Source organism: Salvelinus alpinus, chromosome 14, assembly GCF_045679555.1.
Source record: "Salvelinus alpinus chromosome 14, SLU_Salpinus.1, whole genome shotgun sequence".
In the NCBI taxonomy this organism is placed as follows: domain Eukaryota; kingdom Metazoa; phylum Chordata; class Actinopteri; order Salmoniformes; family Salmonidae; genus Salvelinus; species Salvelinus alpinus.
Window position 1 is genome coordinate 37,956,488 of NC_092099.1, and position 24,336 is coordinate 37,980,823.

Below are 24,336 nucleotides of genomic sequence, written 5' to 3' on the forward strand. Positions count from 1 at the left end.
CTGCAATTTTTGAGGCCGGGCTTTTCGTGTCTGTGTATTAATGAAATGTCGCCGATCCTCCCAACCAAGCTTTCCCTTCTCTGATGCTACTTACCGATGTATTGATGTCTCATTGGTGTTAACCCATTGCTCAGTGGCTTTCTGCCAGTGATGTTTGCCATTAAAATGCCTCATTTATATAGCATGTAAATCACTCGTTCTCTATTGGATTCAGCTGTGTTTCGTAATAATATCAATATCAAGTGTTTTTATTGCCATTTCACTGGTTTTCATCTTTTAGATATTGTGTCAATAGTGTTATTCTGTCATTTTTCCTATTGTTGAAATATATTTATGTCTTAGTTGATCTTAAAAACCTTATACTAACGACTTGAAATAAAATTAGAACTTATACAACTTATTCTATCAAAATTTGATGATAGATGATTGTACATTGTCCTCAAAGGTAATAGTTGAATATGTAATAAAAAATCAGGGTGTAAAGCAGACATTTAGCTAAATAAAAATCATTAGGATTTCTCCATAAAGCCTGGAAATAATGACAGAAAGGCTATTATTTGACCCTTTATTAGATATGTAAAGTCGTCAATTCCATTTCTCATTGCTTGGTTCTTCTCATCCATCAACGCCATGGCTGCCTGCACATTCCGGTTCCGTCATTCCGGTTCCATAACGTTCCGTCACGTTCCATGCCATTGTTCCGTCCATCAGTGAGTGGGTTCCGCCTCATGGGTTCCGCCTCATGCTCCTGTCCTGCCTCAGTGATGCGCGATGATTTTTGTATTGTGCTACAGTAAGTGAAAACAGGCTTTGAGTCTGGAGCAGAGCTTTGCCTGTGTCTGTGATAGTATGGCTGGCCCTGGTTAAAATGGCTGACCTAAAACAAAGTATCCTACCTTTAATAGCTGAATGTTGAAGCAAAACCAAGCAAACTACTAAAGATTTAACTTACAGCCTTGAAGATGGACACGGACAAACCAGACAGCGAGAGGAGTGGATCCCTCAGCCCAGACTTCACTGAACAAGAGAGTCCAGCTTTCCTCAGCGGGGTCCACGTAGCAGCACCCCTGATCCCCAAAACGGACATGGCTTCCCCTTCCCCTTCTCTGTCCCCTTTACCTTCAAACAGCCAGAGCCAAGCCAAAGAGCTTAGCAAAATGTCTATACTGGATGAACCTAAAACAGTCTCAGAGAAGCAGCCGTCAGTGGAAGTTCTTGAGTCCAGTAACCTCACAACGGATTCAGGGTCTGGGTTCACTACAGCTGGAGACCGAGGTCAAGGACAAGGTGTCCCATCTGACTCTAACAAAGACAAATCGGGCATGTCAGCTTATTTCGAGACTTCGGCCCTGAAGCCAGACGAGGGATCCAAGGGGGTTCAAGCAGAAGGTTATTATGAACTGAGCACTGCAGGAGAAGAGAAGAAGGTCTTAGGGAGCAGTTCCCCAACAGTTCCGTCACCCCTTGAGATCAACTATAGCATGCTAGCACAAACACAGTCAGTGGAGGAGAAATCAGACACCAAGAAGAGTTCGATGGGAGATCAAAAGGAGACCTTACCGGCACTGGACAGGAGTAACGAATGTAGGCTGTCTCCTGGGAAACTGGCCCTGGATCAAAGAAGCTACTCTCTCAACATTACAATTGGATCGATGGATCCCAGTGGTCATGGACGACCTAGAAACTTCTCCCCACTGGCCACGGATATCATGTGTTTTACCAGCGGCAGTCTGGAGGAGTCTGCCAACTATCTCCCAGTCACCACCCCGTCTGTGGAGAAGGAGCCACCACCCTTCCCTCCCCTGATCCTGGAGACAGCAGCCTCAGTCACGTCCGACTCCTCGTCTCCTCCCCACAACACAGCAACAGAGACCCCCGGTGAAAAGACCAGCCCCCAGGGGTCAGAGTCCCCAGAATCTCCCTTCCCACCCAAATACTACTACAAAAATGGGACAGTCATGGCTCCTGATCTACCTGAAATGCTGGACCTTGCGGGCAGCAGGTCTAGACTGGCTTCTGAGAACACTGACCCTGAGATCATGAGGAGGAAGTCTGTACCAGCGGACGCCCAAGGCCTTGGCAGCGACTCCCTGGCTAACCTGGTTCTGGGGGACCAGAGTCAGAACCAGAGTCTCGCCAAGAGTGAGAGCCAGCTGGAGGAGTTGGGTTACTGTGTGTTCAGTGAGTACTCAGGGCCCATGCCTTCCCCTGCTGACCTCCATAGTCCCATTGACTCCCCGCCCCAGCGCTTTACCCCTATGGCTCTGGAGGAAAAGATGGCGGAGGAGAAACTGAAAATCGACGCCAGAGACAAACTAGCCGAAGACGAGAAAACCAGTCAGTTAGCTGAGAGCGCCGGTTCCAAAGAAAAAGAAGAAACCAAACAAATGGGACAGAAGGATTCAGCTTCAGAGGAAAAAGACAACAAAAAGATCAGCCATGAAAATGTTTCCATGGAAAACCAAAAAGACAAGCCAGCTTCAGCTCTGAAGTCAGCCGAGTCCTTTGTAACTCCTACAGTGACGGTTACCCTGGAAGAGGAGGAGAAGCTAGGAGACAACGGACCCGAGACAGATGCTGAGATGGCTGCCTATGAGAGGCAGATTCGCCGGCTGGAGATGGAGGACAGGCCCCTGAGCATGGAGGAGGAGCGGGTGCTGCAGGAGCTCAGGGAGAAGGTGAAGGACAAGTTCCTGGTGCACCAGGAGGCATACGAGGAGGTGGATGCTGAAGACGTCTACCAACTGACTGGAGTTGCCAAGGACAGGATCGGCAGGCCCGTTAGGCCCTCCCCAGCCTCCTCCGTGGAGAGTACCACAGAAGAAGACAATGTTTCAGTTACGGAGACAGAGAAACCTAAACAGACGGGAGGTCAGACAACGCCAAAGAAGGTTGACATCATGGTGACGTCTCCATCTGTGTCAGGTGGTGGTGTGAGCACCACAGAAGAAGACAAGGTTTCAGTTACGGAGACAGAGAAACCTAAACAGACGGGAGGGCAGACAACACCAACAAAGCTTGACGTCATGGCAACGTCTCCATCTGTGTCAGGTGATGGTGTGAGCACCACAGAAGAAGACACGGTTCCTGTTATGGAGACAGAGAAACCTAAACAGAATGGAGGTCAGACAATGCCAACGAAGGTTGACGTCATGGGGACGTCTCCCTCTGTGTTAGGTGGTGGTGTGAGCACCACAGAAGAAGACAAGGTTTCAGTTACGGAGACAGAGAAACCTAAACAGACGGGAGGTCAGACAACTCCAACGAAGGTTGACGTCATGGGGACGTCTCCCTCTGTGTCAGGTGGTGGTGTGAGCACCACAGAAGAAGACAAGGTTCCAGTTACAGAGACAGAGAAACCTAAACAGACGGGAGGTCAGACAAAGCCAACGAGGGTTGACATCATGGTGACTTCTCCATCTTTGTCAGGTGATGGTGTGAGCACCACAGAAGAAGAAAAGGTTCCAGTTACGGAAATAGAGAAACCTAAACAGACGGGAGGTCAGACAATGCCAACGAGGGTTGACATCATGGTGACTTCTCCATCTGTGTCAGGTGATGGTGTGAGCACCACAGAAGAAGAAAAGGTTCGAGTTACGGAAATAGAGAAACCTAAACAGACAGGAGGTCAGACAATGCCAACGAGGGTTGACATCATGGTGACTTCTCCATCTGTGTCAGGTGATGGTGTGAGCACCACAGAAGAAGAAAAGGTTTCAGTTACGGAAATAGAGAAACCTAAACAGACGGGAGGTCAGACAACGCCAACAAAGATTGACGTCATGACGACGTCTCCATCTGTGTCAGGTGGTGGTGTGAGCACCACAGAAGAAGAGAATGAGAAAGTTAGCGAAGAGGAGCTGAAGAAGGAGCAGGTTGTAGAGGTCAAAGAGAAGACCATGGAAGAAAAGAAAAAGGGGGAGGAGGGGGAGGGGGAGGAGGGGGAGGAGGATACAGAGCAGGCAGTGGAACCAGAGGAAATCATGATAAAGATAAAACCATCAATGCCTGTAGAGAAAGAAGAGAATGTTGAGAAGGATAGAATGACAAACAAGGTGGAAGAGGAGGAGGAAGATAGTGAAGTTCTGGCAGGGGCTGGAGCAGCGGTGATTGATGTTCCAGAACCCAGAGCTGCCATAGAGTCAGTGGTGACTGTAGAAGATGACTTCATCACTGTAGTCCAGACCATCGACGAGGGTGAGGAGCCAGGACACAGCGTGCGTTTTTCCGCTCCGCCTGAGCCTGAGACACCAGAGGAGGAGGAGGAGGAGTCCCAGGAGGTGGAGATCATGGAAGCAGCTAGTCTGGAGGAGGTGGGGGATGTCTCAGAGGAGGCCCTTGAGAAGGAGGTGCATCCCTCCCCAGAGAAGGAGGTGCAGTTGGAGACCGAGGGACAGACAGAGAGCTACGACAGAGATGAGACCACCATGGACGACTCCATCCTAGACAGCTCTTGGGTCGACACTCAAGGTGAGATTTCTCTCTGTTATAATCCAATAATACATGTTTCAATGACAGATAAATTACATGCTTTAATGACCACAAATAATAATATAATAAGTGGTTTAAAAATGCAATAGTATAGTCAATATGTGACCGTCTCGATTCGGTCCAATGTAGCAACATTTGTAATGGTGTTTTTTACATTGGATAAAAGTAGAGACTCAGAGCTAGAAAATGGTATATCATACACTACAGTTGAGGAACAATGGGAAAGTAATTCTGCTTTGAAAGACATGGCCTGTTAATGGCCTGTTAATGTTTTGGTACACCTACTGGAGAGCACTTCTTTGTCTACACCCATTTAGCATCGTTCACACCCTCTTAAGCCTTAGCCCCACCCATGTCCTTTAAGGATGCACAGTGTAGGAAACAACCAAAGATTTCAAGACTAAAAGTGGTGAATGTAGTAGCAAAAAGTAGTCTTAAAAATACACTTTATCTAGTCCTTGGCCTATATCCTAATTTGATATCCTAGTCATGTTGTTCTTCACATTACCATCTGTAGTAAACACACACTATAAAAAAAAAGAAAAGCTTTTAGGACTCCCGAGTGGCGCAGCGGTCCAAGGCACTGCATCGCAGTGCTAGAGGCGTCTCTACAGACCTGGGTTAGATCCCAGGCTGTATCACAACCGACAATGATTGGCCCAGTGTCGTCTGGGTTACGGGAGGGTCATCGCACCCAAGTAATGCCTCTTCTTTGAAGTAGGGACATGGGACAAACGCCTGGTTTCTTGAAATATATGGATCTGATACCTGTTCATGTTTATTGCAATATTTTCACAGTGGAGACTTCATATTTCATCATGATAACAAAATTACACATCAACACTGTTTTATCCAGGTTATGAGTGTTATGCCCATATTTCATCATGATAACAAAATTACACATCAACACTGTTTTATCCAGGTTATGAGTGTTATGCCCATATTTCATCATGATAACAAAATTACACATCAACACTGTTTTATCCAGGTTATGAGTGTTATGCCCATATTTCGTGTTGTGTCCATAGTACAACTGCATGATGATGACCTTACCATGTCTGTTTTGTACCTAGATCTCTCCACTGTAGATGTGGATGATGACATGAGCATGGCTGCCGAGCAGATCGAACCCCTGAGAGCCGACCGAGTCCCAGCCCCACCAGTCAAGAAGTACAAGACTCTCCAGCAGCAGAAGCAGGAAAAGCAGCCAGTGAAGCCCAAGGCTAAAAGCGGGCGTGTGAAGGGGCGCGAGGGGTGCGTCTCCACCCCTGAACGTAAAGCCATCCGCAAGGAGACGGTCTATATCCCCAGGGAAGACATCAAGAAGAAAAAAGGTTCAGAACTACAGTATCTCTCCAAATCATTTTGTTACTCTATTTATTTTATTTTTGTAAATTATTTGTAGTTATACATTATTAATTGACAAATTATTAAATTATCTTTTATTTGAAGTGGTGTACTCTAGAGGGCCAGATTCCCAGATACTTCAGTGGAGAATCTCGATTGAAATAGCTTTTTAGTCCAGGACAAGGCTGGATATGTGTCTGGGAAACCAATAATTAAAAACATTTCTATACAGGACTTTGTAGTTATATATTATTAATTGACAGATTTTGTTATTCTCTTTCATTCTAATTGTCAAAGATTATCATCTTTGAAAGCCTTTAAGATCTCAGATGAATGTTAACTGGCATTCAGAGAGCCTCTCTTGGTGGGTGTCTGTCCTACCAATCCATTGTGCCACACTATGTCCTTTCCTTCCTTTTCTCTCTTTAACTATCTCTCACTCTTCCTTCTGATGCTACTTGTACATTCTTCCTTTTTTCCCCTTGAACTATGTTTTTACCTCTTCCTTCTCCTAGCCGTGATCAAGAAGACTGAGCTGACTAAGAAAGCAGAGACGCGCTCCTCTCCATCACGGAAGAGTGTGTTAAAGCCTACTGCGGTCCGACACCCACGTCCCGCCCAGCCCCAACCCCACCCCTGTGCTAGGAGGAAACCTACAGGTGACCATCCACTCCTGGGTTTCGTCCCAAATGGCACCCTATTCTCTATAGGGCACGGTCAAAAGTAGCTCACTAAATAGGAAATAGGGTGCCATTTGGAATGCACACCCGCTGGCTGGGCCAGGGAGGCATCTGCAATGTGGCTGCAAATATCAACATTCTCATCTCATCAATCAATCAAATGTATTTATAAAGCCCTTTTTACATCAGCAGTTTTACAAAGTACTCGACATTAACCTCATCCTTACAGTTGTTTGAAGCTTCTATTTTTGTTAAATTTTGCTAAATTATTTTGTTCATCTATACATTTTTATTCTGTCTCATTTGTTAGTTAATTTGTCATTTTCAGTGTTTGCATTTTATTAGAATAAACTAATTTGTTATACATTTTTCATTTGACTTCATTTTTCAAATGTGCTTGTTGGGAACAGTCAGTCGCTCAACTTTTTGGATTTCTTTTATTATTTGCTATTTACTTTGAATTGCATCTTTCTTCTCCTCAGCTCCCATGTTCATTCTAGGTTTCTCTTTTCTGGGAGATGGTTTGTTTGGTAATTTAATGTTACTGCTTCAGAGTTACAGTTGAAGTTGGAAGTTTACATACACTTAGGTTGGAGTCATTAAAACTCGTTTTTCAACCAATCCTCAAATTTCTTGTTAACAAATTATAGTTTTGGCAAGTCGGTTAGGACATCTACTTTGTGCATGACACAAGTCATTTTTCCAACAATTGTTTACAGACATATTATTTCACTCATAATTCACTGTATCACAATTCCAGTGGGTCAGAAGTTTACATACACTAAGTTGACTGTGACTTTAAACAGCTTCGGAAAAATGATGACATTGCTTTAGAAGCTTCTGATAGGCTAATAGACATCATTTGAGTCAATTGTAGGTGTACCTGTGGATGTATTTCAAGGCCTACCTTCAAACTCAGTGTCTCTGCTTGACATCACGGGAAAATAAAAATAAATCAGCCAAGACCTCAGAAAACAAATGTAGACCTCCACAAGTCTGGTTCATCCTTGGGAGCAATTTCCAAACGCCTGAAGGTACCACGTTCATCTGTACAAACAACAGTACACAAGTATAAACACCATGGGACCACGCAGCCGTCATACCACCCAAGAAGGAGACGTGTTCTGTCTCCTAGAGATGAACGTACCTTTGTGTGAAAAGTGCAAATCAATCCCAGAACAACAGCAAAGGACCTTGTGAAGATGCTGGAGGAAACAGGTCCAAAAGTATCTATATCCACAGTAAAACGAGTCCTATATCGACATAACCTGAAAGGCCGCTCAGCAAGGAAGAATCCACTGCTCCAAAACTGCCATGAAAAAGCCAGACTACGGTTTGCAACTGCACATGGGGACAAAAATCTTACTTTTTGGAGAAATGTCCTCTGGTCTGATGAATCAAAAATAGAACTGTTTGGCCATAATGACCATCGTTATGTTTGGAGGAACAAGGGGGACGCTTGCAAGCCGAAGAACACCATCCCAACCGTGAAGCACGGGGGTGGTAGCATCATGTTGTGGGGGTGCTTTGCTGCAGGAGGGACTGGTACACTTCACAAAATAGATGGCATCATGAGGCAGGAAAATGATGTGGATATATTAAAGCAACATCTCAAGACATCAATCAGGAAGGTAAAGCTTGGTCGCAAATTAGTCTTCCAAATGGACAATGACCCCAAGCATACTTCCAAAGTTATGGCTTAAGGACAACAAAGTCAAGGTATTGGAGTGGCCGTCATAAAGCCCTGACCTCAATCCTATAGAAAATGTGTGGGCAGAACTGAAAAAGCGTGTGCGAGCAAGGAGGCCTACAAACCTGACTCAGTTACACCAGCTCTGTCAGGAGGAATGGGCCAAAATTCACCCAACTTATTGTGGGAAGCTTGTGGAAGGCTAACCGAAACATTTGACCCAAGTTAAACAATTTCAAGGCAATGCTACCAAATACTAATTGAGTGTATGTACACTTCTGACCCACTGGGAATGTGATGAAAGAAATAAAAGCTGAAATAAATCATTCTCTCTACTAATATTCTGACATTTCACATTCTTAAAATAAAGTGGGGATCCTAACTGACCTAAGACAGGGAATTTCTACTAGGAATAAATATCAGGAATTGTGAAAAACTGAGTTTAAATGTATTTGGCTAAGGTGTATGTAAACTTCCGACTTCAACTGTATGTGTACTATTTTGTCTCTTTCTCTCTGTATTTAACAGATTCTCCATCTCTTACCCTCTCGCCTAACTTTATCTGTCTCCTTTTAACCTTTGTAATGATTGCAACTTGTTTGCTGTGAAATAACTACAGTGAAAGAAGTGTGTTCTCCCAGCATTTCCCCAGAGCAGGACAGTATTAGTCCCAAATGGCACCATATTCCCTATATAGTGCACTACTTTTGACCAGAGCCCCTAGCGAACAGGGTGCCCTTTAGGATGTAACCACAGCCTCTTAAACTTACACCGAAAAGCTGTAGTGGTTGCCAAGCAACTGGTAGTTTAGCAGCTCTCAGATATTGGTGTACCTCATCTGACAGAGATTTTCCACAATAGAGATATACACTGAGTGTACAAAACATTAGGAACACTTAAGTTGCTCCCCGTTTGCCCTCAGAACAGCTTTCATTCGTCGTGGCATGGACTCTACCAGGTGCCGGAAATGCACAGGGATGCTGGCCCATTTTGACTCCAGTGCTTCCCACAGTTGTGACAAGTTGTCTGGATGTCCTTTGGGTGGTGGACCATTCTTGATACACACAGGAAACTGTTGTGTTTGAAAAGCCCAGCCACGTTGCAGTTCTTGACACACTCAAACCGGTGCACCTGGCACTTACTACCATAAGGGTGGCTACTTTGAAGAATCTAAAATATATTTTGATTTGTTTAACACTTTTTTTGCTTACTACATACAGTGGGGAGAACAAGTATTTGATACACTGCCGATTTTGCAGGTTTTCCTACTTACAAAGCATGTAGAGGTCTGTAATTTTTATCATAGGTACACTTCAACTATGAGAGACGGAATCTAAAACAAAAATCCAGAAAATCACATTGTATGATTTTTAAGTAATTAATTTACATTTTATTGCATGACATAAGTATTTGATACATCAGAAAAGCAGAACTTAATATTTGGTACAGAAACCTTTGTTTGCAATTACAGAGATCATACGTTTCCTGTAGTTCTTGACTAGGTTTGCACACACTGCAGCAGGGATTTTGGCCCACTCCTCCCTACAGATCTTCTCCAGATCCTTCAGGTTTCGGGGCTGTCGCTGGGCAATACGGACTTTCAGCTCCCTCCAAAGATTTTCTATTGGGTTCAGGTCTGGAGACTGGCTAGGCCACTCCAGGACCTTGAGATGCTTCTTACGGAGCCACTCCTTAGTTGCCATGGCTGTGTGCTTCGTGTCGTTGTCATGCTGGAAGACCCAGCCACGACCCATCTTCAATGCTCTTACTGAGGGAAGGAGGTTGTTGGCCAAGATCTCGCGATACATGGCCCCATCCATCCTCCCCTCAATACGGTGCAGTCTTCCTGTCCCCTTTGCAGAAAAGCATCCCCAAAGAATGATGTTTCCACCTCCATGCTTCACGGTTGGGATGGTGTTCTTGGGGTTGTACTCATACTTCTTCTTCCTCCAAACACGGCGAGTGGAGTTAGACCAAAAAGCTCTATTTTTGTCTCATCAGACCACATGACCTTCTCCCATTCCTCCTCTGGATCATCCAGATGGTCATTGGCAAACTTCAGACAGGCCTGGACATGCACTGGCTTAAGCAGGGGGACCTTGCGTGCGCTGCAGGATTTTAATCCATGACGGCGTAGTGTGTTACTAATGGTTTTCTTTGAGACTGTGGTCCCAGCTCTCTTCAGGTCATTGACCAGGTCCTGCCGTGTAGTTCTGGGCTGATCCCTCACCTTCCTCATGATCATTGATGCCCCACGAGGTGAAATCTTGCATGGAGCCCCAGACCGAGGGTGATTGACCGTCATCTTGAACTTCTTCCATTTTCTAATAATTGCGCCAACAGTTGTTTCCTTCTCACCAAGCTGCTTGCCTATTGTCCTGTAGCCCATCCCAGCCTTGTGCAGGTCTACAATTTTATCCCTGATGTCCTTACACAGCTCTCTGGTCTTGGCCATTGTGGAGAGGTTGGAATCTGTTTGATTGTGTGTCGACAGGTGTCTTTTATACAGGTAACGAGTTCAAACAGGTGCAGTTAATACAGGTAATGAGTGGAGAACAGGAGGGCTTCTTAAAGAAAAACTAACAGGTCTGTGAGAGCCGGAATTCTTACTGGTTGGTAGGTGATCAAATACTTATGTCATGCAATAAAATGCAAATTAATTATTTAAAAATCATACAATGTGATTTTCTGGATTTTTGTTTTAGATTCCGTCTCTCACAGTTGAAGTGTACCTATGATAAAAATGACAGACCTCTACATGCTTTGTAAGTAGGAAAACCTGCAAAATCGGCAGTGTATCAAATACTTGTTCTCCCCACTGTATGTGTTATTTCATAGTGTTGATGTCTCCACTATTATTCTACAATGTAGAAAATAGTAAAAATAAAGAAAAACCCTTGAATGAGTAGGTGTGCCCAAACTTTTGACTGGTACTGTAACTCTAAGTCGCTCTCTACTATTCTAGAATCTTTCTAAATTGCTGCATTGCCCTAATTAAATCGTTCAGGGGGTGAGATAGAGGGTGGGATGGGAGGTGCACTTATGTAGTCCAAAATCCTGTATTCTGTATGATTTTCTTCCAAAGCATTTGGAGAAAGACCTTTTCTCTAGCAGCTTGAATAGGGTCTCAGCCAATTCCCTCATTGTATACAGTAATACAGTGTAATTATACAGTACTGTACCCGATTTAGGGCTAGATTACCTCTCACAAAGTTTTCTTTAGTTGTTGACAGAAGAGGGGTAACTGTTTGTCCAATAGTTTGTCAGTTAGATTGTGTTTGTACAGGCTGTAGAGTGGGTGGCGTGCTTCAGCCACAGCTGTTGTGTGTGTGTGGGAGAGTTTTGTTGTGTTGCTGTCAATCTGTTGTAATGTTTAAAGGAGTAGTTTTCTTTTTTTACAACCAAATATCTATTTGTATGTTATAGAAATGTCCAGACCTCTTTTTTGAAATTTCACATGATTTTGAGAAACGTTTGAGAAACGATTTTGAGGAAATCACTTCCTCGTCCTTGATGTGTAGTATGGGGGCACCAAAAACACATGAACAAAGGCTCCAAAAACACCCAAACATGTCATTTTAGAAACGGCAAAGCTCTCAGTATAGTGATGCAGGTCTTTGACGTTTTACACCAGAAATTGTGTCATTTCGAACTTTATCCACCATGTTTTATTTTTATTTTTAAGCGGGTAGATCAGCTTTAATATTGTAGATAGATTCTGATATTTAGGCTTCTACCAATGTAATGGTCTGCATCATTTCCAATCCCCCATATATTTTTTGCTATATATAATATATTATTTTCCCTTTAACATAATTGGACAACAATAGGTTTCTACTTCCAGCTTAAGCATAATACTGTATATTCATTTTATGGACACAGTATATTTTACCTTAATTATCTTGTTTAAAAAATATATTTTATTATTTTTAGTGCCACCTTTCAGCTCCCCTCAACCCCTCCCATCTATTTCTGAACAACATCCAGTTTCTATAAGCCATATATTTTTCAACTGTGTTGTGATGTTTCACAAAAGTCGTGAACCTTTCTATTCTCATAGTTTCTACAGATTGTAAATTAAAGATGAAATGTTTTGCTTAGAGTATTATTATATTATTGATAGATTGACTACGACATTTCAAATCACCCAGCAGTGCTAATTGCAGATTTAGCTCCAGCTAATTGTTGTAATTCTTCAGCCATTCTTGAACCTGCTACCAAAAACAAGCTACATATGGGCAGTACCATAACAAGTGTTCTAATGATTCTGTCTCTTAGGATGGTTGTATACCCCATATATACAGTGGCAAGAAAAAGTATGTGAACCCTTTGGAATTACCTGGATTTCTGCATAAATTGGTCATACAATTTGATCTGATCTTCATCTAAGTCACAACAATAGGCAAACACATTGTCTTTAAACTATTAACACACAAATTATTTTTCTTGTCTTTATTTAATACATCATTTAAACATTCACAGTGTAAGTTGGAAAAAGTATGTGAACCCCTAGGCTAATGACTTCTCCAAAAGCTAATTGGAGTCATGGGTCAGCTAACTTGGAGTCCAATCAATGAGGAGATTGGAGATGTTGTTTAGAGCTGCCCTGCCCTATAAAAAACATTCACAAAATTTGAGTTTGCTATTCACAAGAGGCATTGTCTGATGTGGACTGTGCCTCAAACAAAAGAGATCTCAGAAAACCTAAGATGAAGAATTATTTGACTAGCATAAAGCTGGAAAGGGTTACAAAAGTATCTTTAAAAGCCTTGATGTACATCAGTCCACGGTAAGACAAATGGTCTATAAATGAAGAAAGTTCAGCACTGTTGCTACTCTCCCTAGGAGTGGCCGTCCTGCAAAGATGACTGCAAGAGCACAGCGCAGATTGCTCAATGAGGTTAAGAAGAATCCTAGAGTGTCAGCTAAAGACTTACAGAAATCTCTGGAACATGCTAACATATCTGCTGACGAGTCTACGATACGTAAAACACTGAACAAGATTGGTGGTCATGTGAGGACACCACGGAAGAAGTCACTGCTGTCCAAAAAAAACATTGCTGCATGTCTGAAGTTCGCAAAAGAGCACCTGGATGTTCCACAGCGCTACCGGCTAAATATTCTGTGGACAGATTAAACTAAATGTGATTTGTTTAAAGGAACACACAGCACTATATGTGGAGAAAAAATGACACAGCACACCAACATCAAAACCTCATCCCAACTGTAAAGTATGGTGGAGGGAGCATCATGGTTTGGGGCTGCTTTGCTGCCTCAGGGCCTGGACAGCTTGCTATCATCGACGGAAAAATGAATTTCCTAGTTTATCAAGACATTTTGCAGAAGAATGTAAGGCTCTCTGTCTGCGAAGTTGGGTGATGCAACAGGACAAGGACCCAAAACGGGGAAGTAAATCAACAACAAAATTGCTTCAACAGAAAAAATTTGCCTTCTGGAGTGGCCCAATCAGTCCTGACCTCAACCCGATTGAGATGCTGTGGCCTGACCTCAAGAAAGCGGTTCACACCAGACATCCCAAGAACATTGCTGAACTGAAACAGTTTTTTTAAAGAGGAATGGTCCAAAATTCCTCCTGACCTACAGAGAACGTTTGGTTGAGATTATTGCTGCCAAAGGAGGGTCAACCAGTTATTAAATCCAAGGGATCACATACTTTTTGCACTGTGAATGTTTACACGGTGTGTTCAATAAAGACATGAAAACGTATAATTGTTTGTGTGTTATAAGTTTAAGCAGACTGTGTTTGTCTACTGTTGACTTATATGAAGATAAGATTACATTTTATGACCAATTTATGCAGAAATCCAGGTCATTCCAAAGGGTTCACATACTTTTTCTTGCCACTGTATAACATTCTATTGGTTGCAAGAATTCTATATAAATAATGTAAATTGAAAAACTGAATTTTGACTCCAGTGTCGTTTTGTGTATCAGTTCATAAACCATGTGCCATGGAATGGGTACATCAAAAATCTCTTTCCAACTATTTAGCTGTATGGCACAGCTGTCAATTTTTAGTCCTTAAATGAAACTGGTATATTTTTTATCTAGCACAATTTTCTTTAACCAATTTTGGTCTTTAATGCAGGTCCATCAGACAAGTCCCTTAACTTCTCCCCCTTCCACTTGCCTCTTCCATTTTTGGGATAATGCTGCAATTAATTGGTTGTAATTTTGAATAGAGCAGACATTTCCAAATATTTTTGTTAGCTGCATGTGTGACATAACTCCACCAGTCCTATTTATAATATAATTTATGAAGGTAAAACCATTAAAAAAAAAAATCCCCAAAATACATATATTGTTTTAACCAATTAGTATATTTGAGTTTAACCATAATATTTGCTCTAATATTTGTTCTGTCTTTTCTGGGGGCTAACACTTAATTATCCGTAATGTTTTATTTTGTTTTGAGCGACTCCATACGTTTCACATATCCAGCTGTTCCATTCTCCGTGTAGCTTGCTGCTACAGGTAACTGCCAAAATAAAGGAAACACCAACATAAAGTGTCTTAATAGTGCGTTGGTCCACCACAAGTTGCCAGAACAGATTCAATGCATCTTGGTATAGATTCTACATGTGTCTGGAACTTCCTGTGTGGAAGCACCCCATGCTTTCAATATACTTTGTATCCCTTATTTACTTCAGTGTTTCCTTTATTTTGGCATTTACCTGTAGAATGAACGCTCGAGTCGCAACAAAATTGAATATAACATTGCAGATAAAGTTCGGAATGACACAATTTCATGTGTACAACATATAAAGGCCTGGATCACTATACTGAGAGCTTTGCGGTTTAAAAAATAACATATTTGGGTGTTTTTGGAGCCTTTGTTCAAGTTTTTTCAGGGTTACAATACTACACAACGAGGATGAGGAAGTGATTTGCTGTTTGGGGTAAGTTTCTATAACATGTCATTTACATTTAAAAAATTGAGATTTGGTTATAAAAATTAAAACCTAACTTTTAAGTCACATGTCTAACTGTAGACCGTCTCTGTATTTCTCTTTCTCTCTCACTCTCATCTCTCCTTCGCTCTTGCTCTCTCTCCTCTGTCCTTCCCTCTTCTCTATCTCATTTGCTTTCTCTTTCTCCTCCTTCTCTGCTTCCCTTTTCACTCTCTCTCTCTCTCTCTCTCTCTCTCTCTCTCTCCCCCTCCTACTTCTCTCTGTCTCCCTCTCTCCTTCTCTCTCCTTCCTCTTCTCTCACCTCCTCTCTTCAGTGGGTGTACCAGAAGGTCGTCGGCCCCTCAGTGTTGCTAGACAGTCTCGGGACAGAGCCTCAGTAAGTACAGCACACTGCATCATGATAACGTCATGTTCCATCGAGTACATGTAGTAGGCTATCTCCCTGTTTGACTCAAACTTCAAAATGACACAATACATTATTTACCATTAATATCTATTGGGCATAACATAACACAACCAAAACAAACTACAAATGCATCCAACAAGTTTGTAGAGTCAAAAGCTTGATGTAGTCATTGTGTGCTAGGAATATGGGACCAATACTAAACTTTTGACTAAATGTTATACACTATCAGTGAATTTGTCCAAATACTTATGAAACCTTCAAATGGGGGGACTAAATACATAAAGGGCATTCATTTCTAAACGGTAAAACCGAGATGTATGAAAATGCCCTCAAATAAAAGGTGACATTCTGTACTGTCACTTCATTGAAAGCATTTGATCTGAAATCCAAAATGCTGGAGTATAGAGCCAAATGAAAAGGTTTAGCTTCACTGTCCAAATAAATATGTAGGGGAGTGTATGTGTAAATCTGGTCGGTTTTCAACAACATGTCATCTTTTGGTTCCACTTTCATTGTTTTTTGTCCTCTGATGACTTCTGTGGTTTGCAGCCTATGTTTCTCACCCATCTCTCACACACATATCCCCCCCCTCTCTCACCCATCTCTCCCCATCTGTCTGTCTGTAACTCAGTCACCACCATTAACAAAGATCCCCACCTGTAAAACGCGAGTGGCCGCCCTCCTGCCCCCCCGCCCTAACTCGTCCTGCTCCTCCCACACTAAAAATAACTTGCTGGGGGAGGTGGAGCTTGATAGGCCCCGCCCCTCCTCAGCTGGGCCTCGTGACTCTACCACACTACCCATACTAATATACGCGGTAAGGTTAGCATATGGCCCTGAACTGATCAACTGATCTCACATATGTAAATTAATACAATAATATATAACAATAAACAATATACAGTGCCATCAAATAGTATTCATACCCCTTGACTTAATTAAATTCTGTTGTCGTAAAGCCTGAATTCAAAATGGTTTAAATAAATGATTTTGTCTCACCCATCTACACACAATACCCCATAATGACAAAGTGAAAACATGTTTTTAGAAATTGTAGCAAATGTATTGAAAATGAAATACAGATATCTAATTTACATAAGGATTCAGACCCCTTTGCTATGACACATCCTTGAGATGTCGCTACAACTTGATTGGAATCCACCTGGGTCTAATTTAAATGTTTTGACATACTTTAGAAAGAAACACACCTGTCTATGTAAGGTCCCAAAGTTGACAGTGGATGTCAGAGCAGAAACTATACCATGAAGTCCAAGGAACTGTCCATAGATCTCAAAGATATAATTGGGATGAGGCATACATATATCAGGGGAAGGGTATAATTTTTTACTAGAGCAGTGGACACCAACCGGTCGATCGCGATAGACTGGTCCATCTCCAAGGCATTCCTAGTCGAAACAGACATTGATGTGAAAAACCTAACGTTGTGTTCCTATTTATTTTTAATTTTTCGCGTTGTTGGCGGTAGGTGCACTTGATTCAGCAGCCCTGGTGCCAGGAAGGCAAAGTGTTCCCATTTTTAACAATTTTATGTGTCTGATGGTAGAACTTCACCTACCCGACAGGCCCGCAGAGCAAATTAAGTGCACTTGTAGGCCTACAGCTGGGCAATCAGATAGCTCAGATCACTGTCTGCACAGTTTCCTCGAGCCATAGACTGTAAAAAATAAGCTTTGAACGCCCAGCAAAGTTGATACTGTGAGATTACAAAACTTTTGAAACCATGACTAGAGAGAGACTCAATGAATACAGCAAAGAGCTGCTGTTTTTGATGAGTAAGTTCATGTTTAAATTGTTATTAAGCCATAAAATGTTTGTTCTCCCTAATTCCACTCGCACTACAACCAGCTGCAATGAATGAGCACAGCAAAGTGTTCCGATAAGCTTGCATTATTATTATTATTAGCTTAGCTTGTGTCTTTCTTAATATTGAGGAATATTTCACTTTCTCTGGTCATAGGAGTAACAAAATGAATTGATGCATGAGGCAGAAATAATGCAGTGAGACTTTTTGCCATCAGCTGGAAGACTGTATACCCTTTTCTCATTAGAGGGATGGTGAGTCAGCCTCACCACTGCTCCCTCCCTCCCTCCCCTCAGACTTAACATCAGATGCAGGCAATCAGTCTACCGCTCTGCTTAAAATCTGAGTGGTAGATCTTGACTTGCATTTTGACTTAGAAAGTGATCTTGACTCAGAGAAGGTTGGTGACCACTGTTAAAGAGTGTTCAACATTTCCAAGAGCACAGTGCTCTCCATCATTGGGAAATTGAAAACATACGTAACAACCCAGACTCGAACTGGCCGTCTGACCAAACTGAGCAACTGGGCAAGAAGGACCTTGGTCAGGGAGGTGACCAAGAACCCAATGACCACTCTGACAGAACTACAGAGTTCCTTGGCTGAGATGGGAGAACCTGCCAGAAACACAATAGTCTCTACAGCACTTCACCAATCTGGACTTTACGGGAGAGTGGCCAGACAGAAGTCACTCCTGAGAAAAAGGCGCGCCTGGAGTTTGCAAAAAGGCACGCAAAAGATTATGTGGTCTGATGTAACCGAAATTGAACTCTTTGGCCTGAATGCAAATTGCTCTGTCTGGGGAAAACCAGGCATAGCTCATCACACATCTAACACCATCCCTAGGGGCGAAGATTTATGTTCCAACAGGGTAGTGGCCCCAAATATACAGTCAAAGCAATGCTGGAATGGCTTCAGAACAAGAATGTGAAAGTCTTTGAGTGGCCCTGCCAAAGCCCACACTTGAAAATCTTTGGAAAGACTTGAAGATTGCTGTTCACCGCCGCTCCCCATCTAACTTAACAGAGCTTGAGAACATCTGCAAAGAAGAATGGGGGAAAACATCCCCAAATCCAGATGTACTAAGCTGATACAGACATACCCAAGACCACTCAAAGCTGTGCTTCTACAAAGTATTGACTCAGGGGTGTGAATACTTATGTAAGTTAGATATATCTGTACATTTGCAAAAGTATCTAAAAACATGTTTTCACTTTGTCATTATTGGGTATCGTTTGTAAATAAAAAATTGGTTTAATCCATTTTTCAATTCAGGCTGTAACACAACAATGAATTCTTTCTCAAGGCAGGGTATGAAGAAGAATATATAAAGCTAGGCACTCTGCTAACTTCTGTAACTACTGTACTAAGCTAAATGTGTGTGTGTGCATTGCATGCGTGCCTGCCTGCCTGCGTGTGTGGGTGTGTGTGCCTGCCTGCCTGCTTGTGTGTGTGTGTCTGACAGGATGGCGGTTCGCAGAGCCCAAAGAGGTCATCCCTGCCCCGGCCTGCCTCTGTCCCGCGGCCTGCCTCTATCCTGAGCCGGCGTACCCACCACCAACCACATGACCAGGAGGAGAGCTCCACCTCTATCACCAGCTCCGGCTCTACCGCACCCCGTAGACCCACGTGTAAGTCACTTCTCCTGAGCGCTCCTCCACCATCCCCTCACCCTGATACACTGGTATCTCTCTTTCTGCCTCTCTCTTTCTCTTTCTACCTTTCTCTTTCTCTTTTGATCTGGCTCTCACCTTTTTTTTCCTCTCTTGATTTTGCTCTTGGCCTTTCTCTCGCCCTCGCCCCATCTCCCTCTCTCTCCCTCTCTCTCTCTTTCTCTCTCTCTCTCTCGCCATCTCTCTCTCTCTCGCCATATCTTTCGCCCTATCTCTCTCTCTCTTGCCCTCTCTCTCGCCCTCTCGCTCTCTCTCGCTGTCTCTCTCACCATATCTCTCTCTATCTCTCTCGCTCCCCATCTCTCTCTCTCTTTCGCTCTCTCTCGCCCTCTCTCTCTCCCTCGCCCTATCTCTCTCTCGCCCTATCTCTCTCTCTGTCTCTCGCCCTATCTCTGTCTCTCGCCCTGTCTCTCTGTCTCTATCTCTCTCTCTGTTTAATCCTCTACCACTCATCCTCTCCTCTAGCATTCAGTACAGAGGTCAGGGCGGAGCATAGGACAGGACGCGCCCCTAGTTGGACAGGTATAGAGTAACTCTCAATCTCATCCAGTTCCATCCAGTCTCATCCATGTCTAACTCTGTCCCTCTTCATCCCAACTGGTTTCACCTAGTCCTGCAGTGTCTCACCTAGTCCTGCAGTGTCTCAGCTATTCTCATCTGGTCTCACATGGTCTCATCCAGTTCATCTCTGTGTGTTCAATATCACATCCTTAGTAAGAGATGACTAGTTGGAATGTCTCATCCTTGGTAGTTAACCACTGGGCACACACTGATTGAATCAATGTTGTTTCCACGTCATTTAAATGAAATTACATTGACCTAAAGTGGAATAGACATTGAATTGACGTCTGTCCCCAGTGGTAGTAAGCCTATAGTTTGGGCTTCATTAACCTCTTTCATTCTATTAAGTACATTGTTTTATCACATTTGTGTTTGTTTTCATCCACTCTTCATCTGACCAACTTCGATAGTTTGGTGCAGTAATGTAAGCCTGGTCCCAGATCTGTTTGTGCTGTCTTTCCAACTCATTTGGATCATAGACAACACAAAACCGCACAAATAAATCTGGGACCAGGAGAGAGTAAATCTGAGAGATGCCCAACCTGATTGACCTTTGAGTAACCTCTCTATATGACCTCTGTAACCTTTATGTAACCTCCCCACACCCAGGCACACAGTCGATGCGTTCCCGTTCGCTGTGCACCACAACCCGCACCCCAGGGTCCACAGCAATCTCCCCTGGGACTCCTCCCAGCTACAGCTACTCCTGCCGCACTCCTGGGACCCCTCTCACCCCTGGCACACCCCGTTCTCGAAGCCTGCTGCAGGAGAAGAAGGTATGGTCTACCTCTGAAATGGCACCCTAGGTAACCGGTTCAATAGAGCTGGGAAGGAAGCAATGGTGTTGTACTGGGCACGTTTGAGGCAAGTACTCTAAGTCTTTTAAATGGATTTGTATTTTATTTGAATGATTTAGCTTTTGTTTATTCAGGAGATCATACTGAGACATCTATTTCCCTAATGAGACCATAGTTTATCATGGAAGCAATTTATCATTTGGCATTTCAGGTCCCAATTAATTAATTCATTAATTCAAGGTGGCTCTGCTCCGCACCCCTCCCAAGTCACCTGCCACCACTCCCAAACAGCTCCGTGTCCTCAACCAGCCCCTGCCAGACCTCAAGAACATCAAGTCCAAGATCGGCTCCACAGACAACATCAAGTACCAGCCCAAGGGGGGACAGGTTAGTGCCCCTCTTTTGGTTACCTGATGTATCCACCCTCCCTCTCTCTTTTCTTCCTTCTCCTTATTTAACCTCCCTTCATTTTTCCTCCTCATGCTCTGTTTCTACCTCCCTTTCTACCTCAGTCTTGTATTGTATTTGACTGATGCTGTATCTGCTAGTTCCTTTTCCAGTGCTTCTTCCCAGCCTTTCAGACCCTGTTCCTCCCTCCTCTGTCCCTCTCTCTGTCTTTCGTGTTCCTCTTCATGTTCATAGCCTGTCGCTCCCTTGTTACTGTAGCTCCGTCCTCCCTCAGTCTGTCTGTCTGGTCTCTGTTTGCTGGGTCATGGTTTTAAAAGGAGGGGCATGAGAAAAATGTCCCATTTAGATGTAGCAGCTGAGCTTTTCAAATGGCTGAGGCAGAAAAAGGATGAGTGCGTGGGGGTGTTCTCTCTGTCAGGTCCCTCTGTAGCTCACCATCGATGCTAGAGAATAGTCTGGAACACCTCTACCTGTCTAGCCTCCCAGATGGGATGCGTTGCCTAGGCAACCAAAGGCGCATTTGCTACAGCACCATGCTGAAACAAGACAGACGGTTTGCTTCCAGCAATGTATCAATGCTCCAGCTAAAACGTCTGTACAAGTTCTGGCATCAGTTGGGACAGATAGGACGAGTCAAAAATGGGAAGCACGTCACCGGTGATATCACTGCCGTATCTACTATTGCATTAGCTAAATATAAGCACAATTCTTGCCCTTGTTTCAAGCCCCGTCTACCCAAACTTGTGATTTGTTAGGAGAGTTGACTGTCTGAAGAGGACCCTCCCATAATTTATTTTACCTTTATTTAATTAGGCAAGTCAGTTAAGAACAATGTATTATTTACAATGACGGCCTACACCGGGCCAATTTTGTGCCGCCCTATGGGACTGACAATCATGGCCAGTTGTGATACCTGGATTTGAACCAGGGTGTCTGTAGTGATGCCTCTAGCACTGAGATGCAGTGCCTTAGACCACTGCGCCACTCGAGAGCCCTAAGTAATGTTATTTTTCCCTTTCGAAATGTCTGAGAGAATCCAACATCATTCTTGTGCAGTTGCCAATAGGCTTACGTCGCTTAAAAACAAGGACCGTCCATGTTACCGCAGAAACGGACTCAACCTCACGTGTCATCATTTCTTTGCCTCCTCTCTCCTTATATCGGCTGTCAGATGTAAACCAAACATACTTTTACTTTGCTGCTTTTGGGTAAAGTTACATCTATTTATTTTTTACAGTTATGACAGTTATTTTATTTTCATGACTGTTTTCATCCATAACCGTCAGTTACATGATTATATAATTACCGTGGCAAGCTAGACTAAACCCCCGGGTGACTGGCTGGCTGAAAGTGTCTCTGACATGGGTTCCAACAGAAAGTGACAACATAACCCTGTACTCAGTGACAGGAAGTGACAACATAAACCCATAACCAGGGGTGACTATCTGGGCATGGGGTTGCCACAGCTGCCAGGCTGTAATTCTCCCAGCCTCTCAATATTTGCATCTCAAATGACACCCTATTGCCTATATAGTGCACTACTTTTGACTAGAGCCTATGGGCCCTGGTCAAAAGTAGTGCTCTATAAAGTAGGCACTGTCTGCCATTTGGAATGCAAACAGTGCCTGATTCTAACAGACTGATTCTAACAGACTTTGTTAAATATGAATCACCCCTTTGAGGCGATGGTATTTGTTTTCTGGCTCTTTTGACTCGATGGCTTCGAAGCGGTTGGAAGGTATGATGAATCTTTTAGCAGTCTCAGTAGCACAACCCTAGACAGCCACTTAGAAATGGCTCTATATGTGTCTGTAAGTGGTTCAATTGTCGGAGAAGCTGATGAATAATTTTGAAGTCGACCAGACAGTTACTGGAATAGAGGGAGAATGGGGAGATTTTCTATCTTAGTGTAATTTCTTATTCTTAATGTTATGAATTGTGGTTGGCTATTTCTTTTTAAGCGTTCACTGTCTAAACATATTTGAGTTAAGAGGCATTTCTGGCTAGGATGAATAAGGATAAACCCTTGTTTTGTTGCCTGCGCTGGTGTTGGCTACTGTTTTTGTTAAAAATAATATTTTGTATATAAACTTGTTTGACTTGGATTCTTGTCCAGGTAACAGGAGGTCTGTATATACTTTACCAGACAACATAACTCTTTGGTTGTCTTTTAATTCACCTGATACCACCTCATGTTCTTACATTGTTGCAAGCTGAACATCTTGTTGTTATTACAAGCTGGGCTACCTTCAGCATTTGAAAGGGGCCTTGAAACCCTTTAAACGCCAACACTTGCTTGCTCCTGTCTGCTGATGTGTCCTACATCTCAAATGTGTCACCTTGTGTGTGGGAGTCTGTTGTCTTTGAGTGGCCATTGTTACTCTTCTGAATTTCTCATATCATGTCTCTTCATCTTTAGTACTAAGCTACAGTTTATAAGCCTTTCTCAGGGTTGTGTATCCTGCAGCCTTCCATCTTTATGCAGTCTGTTTTGGGGAAAGATATACTGTATATAAAGCTATTTCTTCATTCAACTGAAAGATACCTTTCTTATACCTTTGGTTCTAATGACCAGCATAGACTTGACTCAGTGCTGCTGTCTAGGACAGCATCCCAAATGGCACCCTATTCCCTATATAGTGCACTACTTTTGACCAGAGCTTATATAGGAAATAGGTTGCTATTTGGGACACAGACCAGTCAGACCTACAGTATCCCAGTATCCCAGCCCTGAAGAACCCATGACAGTACTTCCAACCAGCCCAGTAGCAGTAGCAAAACCTATACAGTATCCCATCTACAGTACAGTGACTCCCTATCTAGTTAGAACAATAATGTGTCTGCTTTTCTATCAGCAACACAGAGGCAGGGGCCAAACGGCCAACACAACAGAGCCCAAACGCAGCCCGTTGTGGATCTGGAGATTGCTCCTTCGCCTGGTCTCTCTCTCCTTATATCTGTCTGCTGCACACAGTGTGACGTGGGCCCCCATGCCAGCCAAAGACCAACTGGTATACAGTACCTTAATCTACCAAGATCCCTCTTATTCACACACACACGCACGCACGCACACACGCACACGCACAGTCAAACACACACAGTCAAACACAAGAGACAAACACAAACCCCCCACTGGGCACACGCTGGTTGAATCAATGTTGTTTCTACGTCATTTCAATTAAATTATGTTAAACCAACGTGGAATAGACGTTGAATTGACGTACAGTATGTGCCCAGTGGGACATGTCAAATCTTGCCAGGAAATGAAGTCCCCCTTTGACCCGGAGTTCATTTCACAGTACTCTGGTTTCTGATTTATCAAAGGTCACTGTCTGATGCCCTATTCTACCAGCCCTATATGTAATGGTAGAAAGGGTCATGAACTCCACCTACCTGCTGTGTTCTGTATCTACTGACATACTGTATCATCACTATTAAGACATGTAGCCTTCGACTGAATCTCCATCCAGCGTTCCTCTGATCATCATCAACAGTTGTCCTGCCTTCATACATAGCTATCTGTCTGTCCTCT

At 43.2% G+C, this 24,336-nt stretch overlaps 1 protein-coding gene across 19 annotated transcripts in view; it reads left to right on the top strand.

Annotated features, from left to right (window-relative positions):
• The window catches only part of LOC139538886 (microtubule-associated protein 2-like), a 167,047-nt gene that overhangs the window by 131,159 nt on the left and 11,552 nt on the right, over nucleotides 1-24,336 (top strand). For all 19 annotated transcript variants that reach the window (XM_071341419.1, XM_071341417.1, XM_071341427.1 and 16 more), the window contains 8 exons: nucleotides 955-4,470; nucleotides 5,565-5,825; nucleotides 6,354-6,497; nucleotides 15,455-15,516; nucleotides 18,831-18,996; nucleotides 19,504-19,560; nucleotides 20,209-20,375; nucleotides 20,637-20,783. In XM_071341419.1, coding sequence (XP_071197520.1) covers nucleotides 955-4,470; nucleotides 5,565-5,825; nucleotides 6,354-6,497; nucleotides 15,455-15,516; nucleotides 18,831-18,996; nucleotides 19,504-19,560; nucleotides 20,209-20,375; nucleotides 20,637-20,783 — 4,520 coding nt within the window. The remainder of the gene's footprint in view (nucleotides 1-954; nucleotides 4,471-5,564; nucleotides 5,826-6,353; nucleotides 6,498-15,454; nucleotides 15,517-18,830; nucleotides 18,997-19,503; nucleotides 19,561-20,208; nucleotides 20,376-20,636; nucleotides 20,784-24,336) is intronic.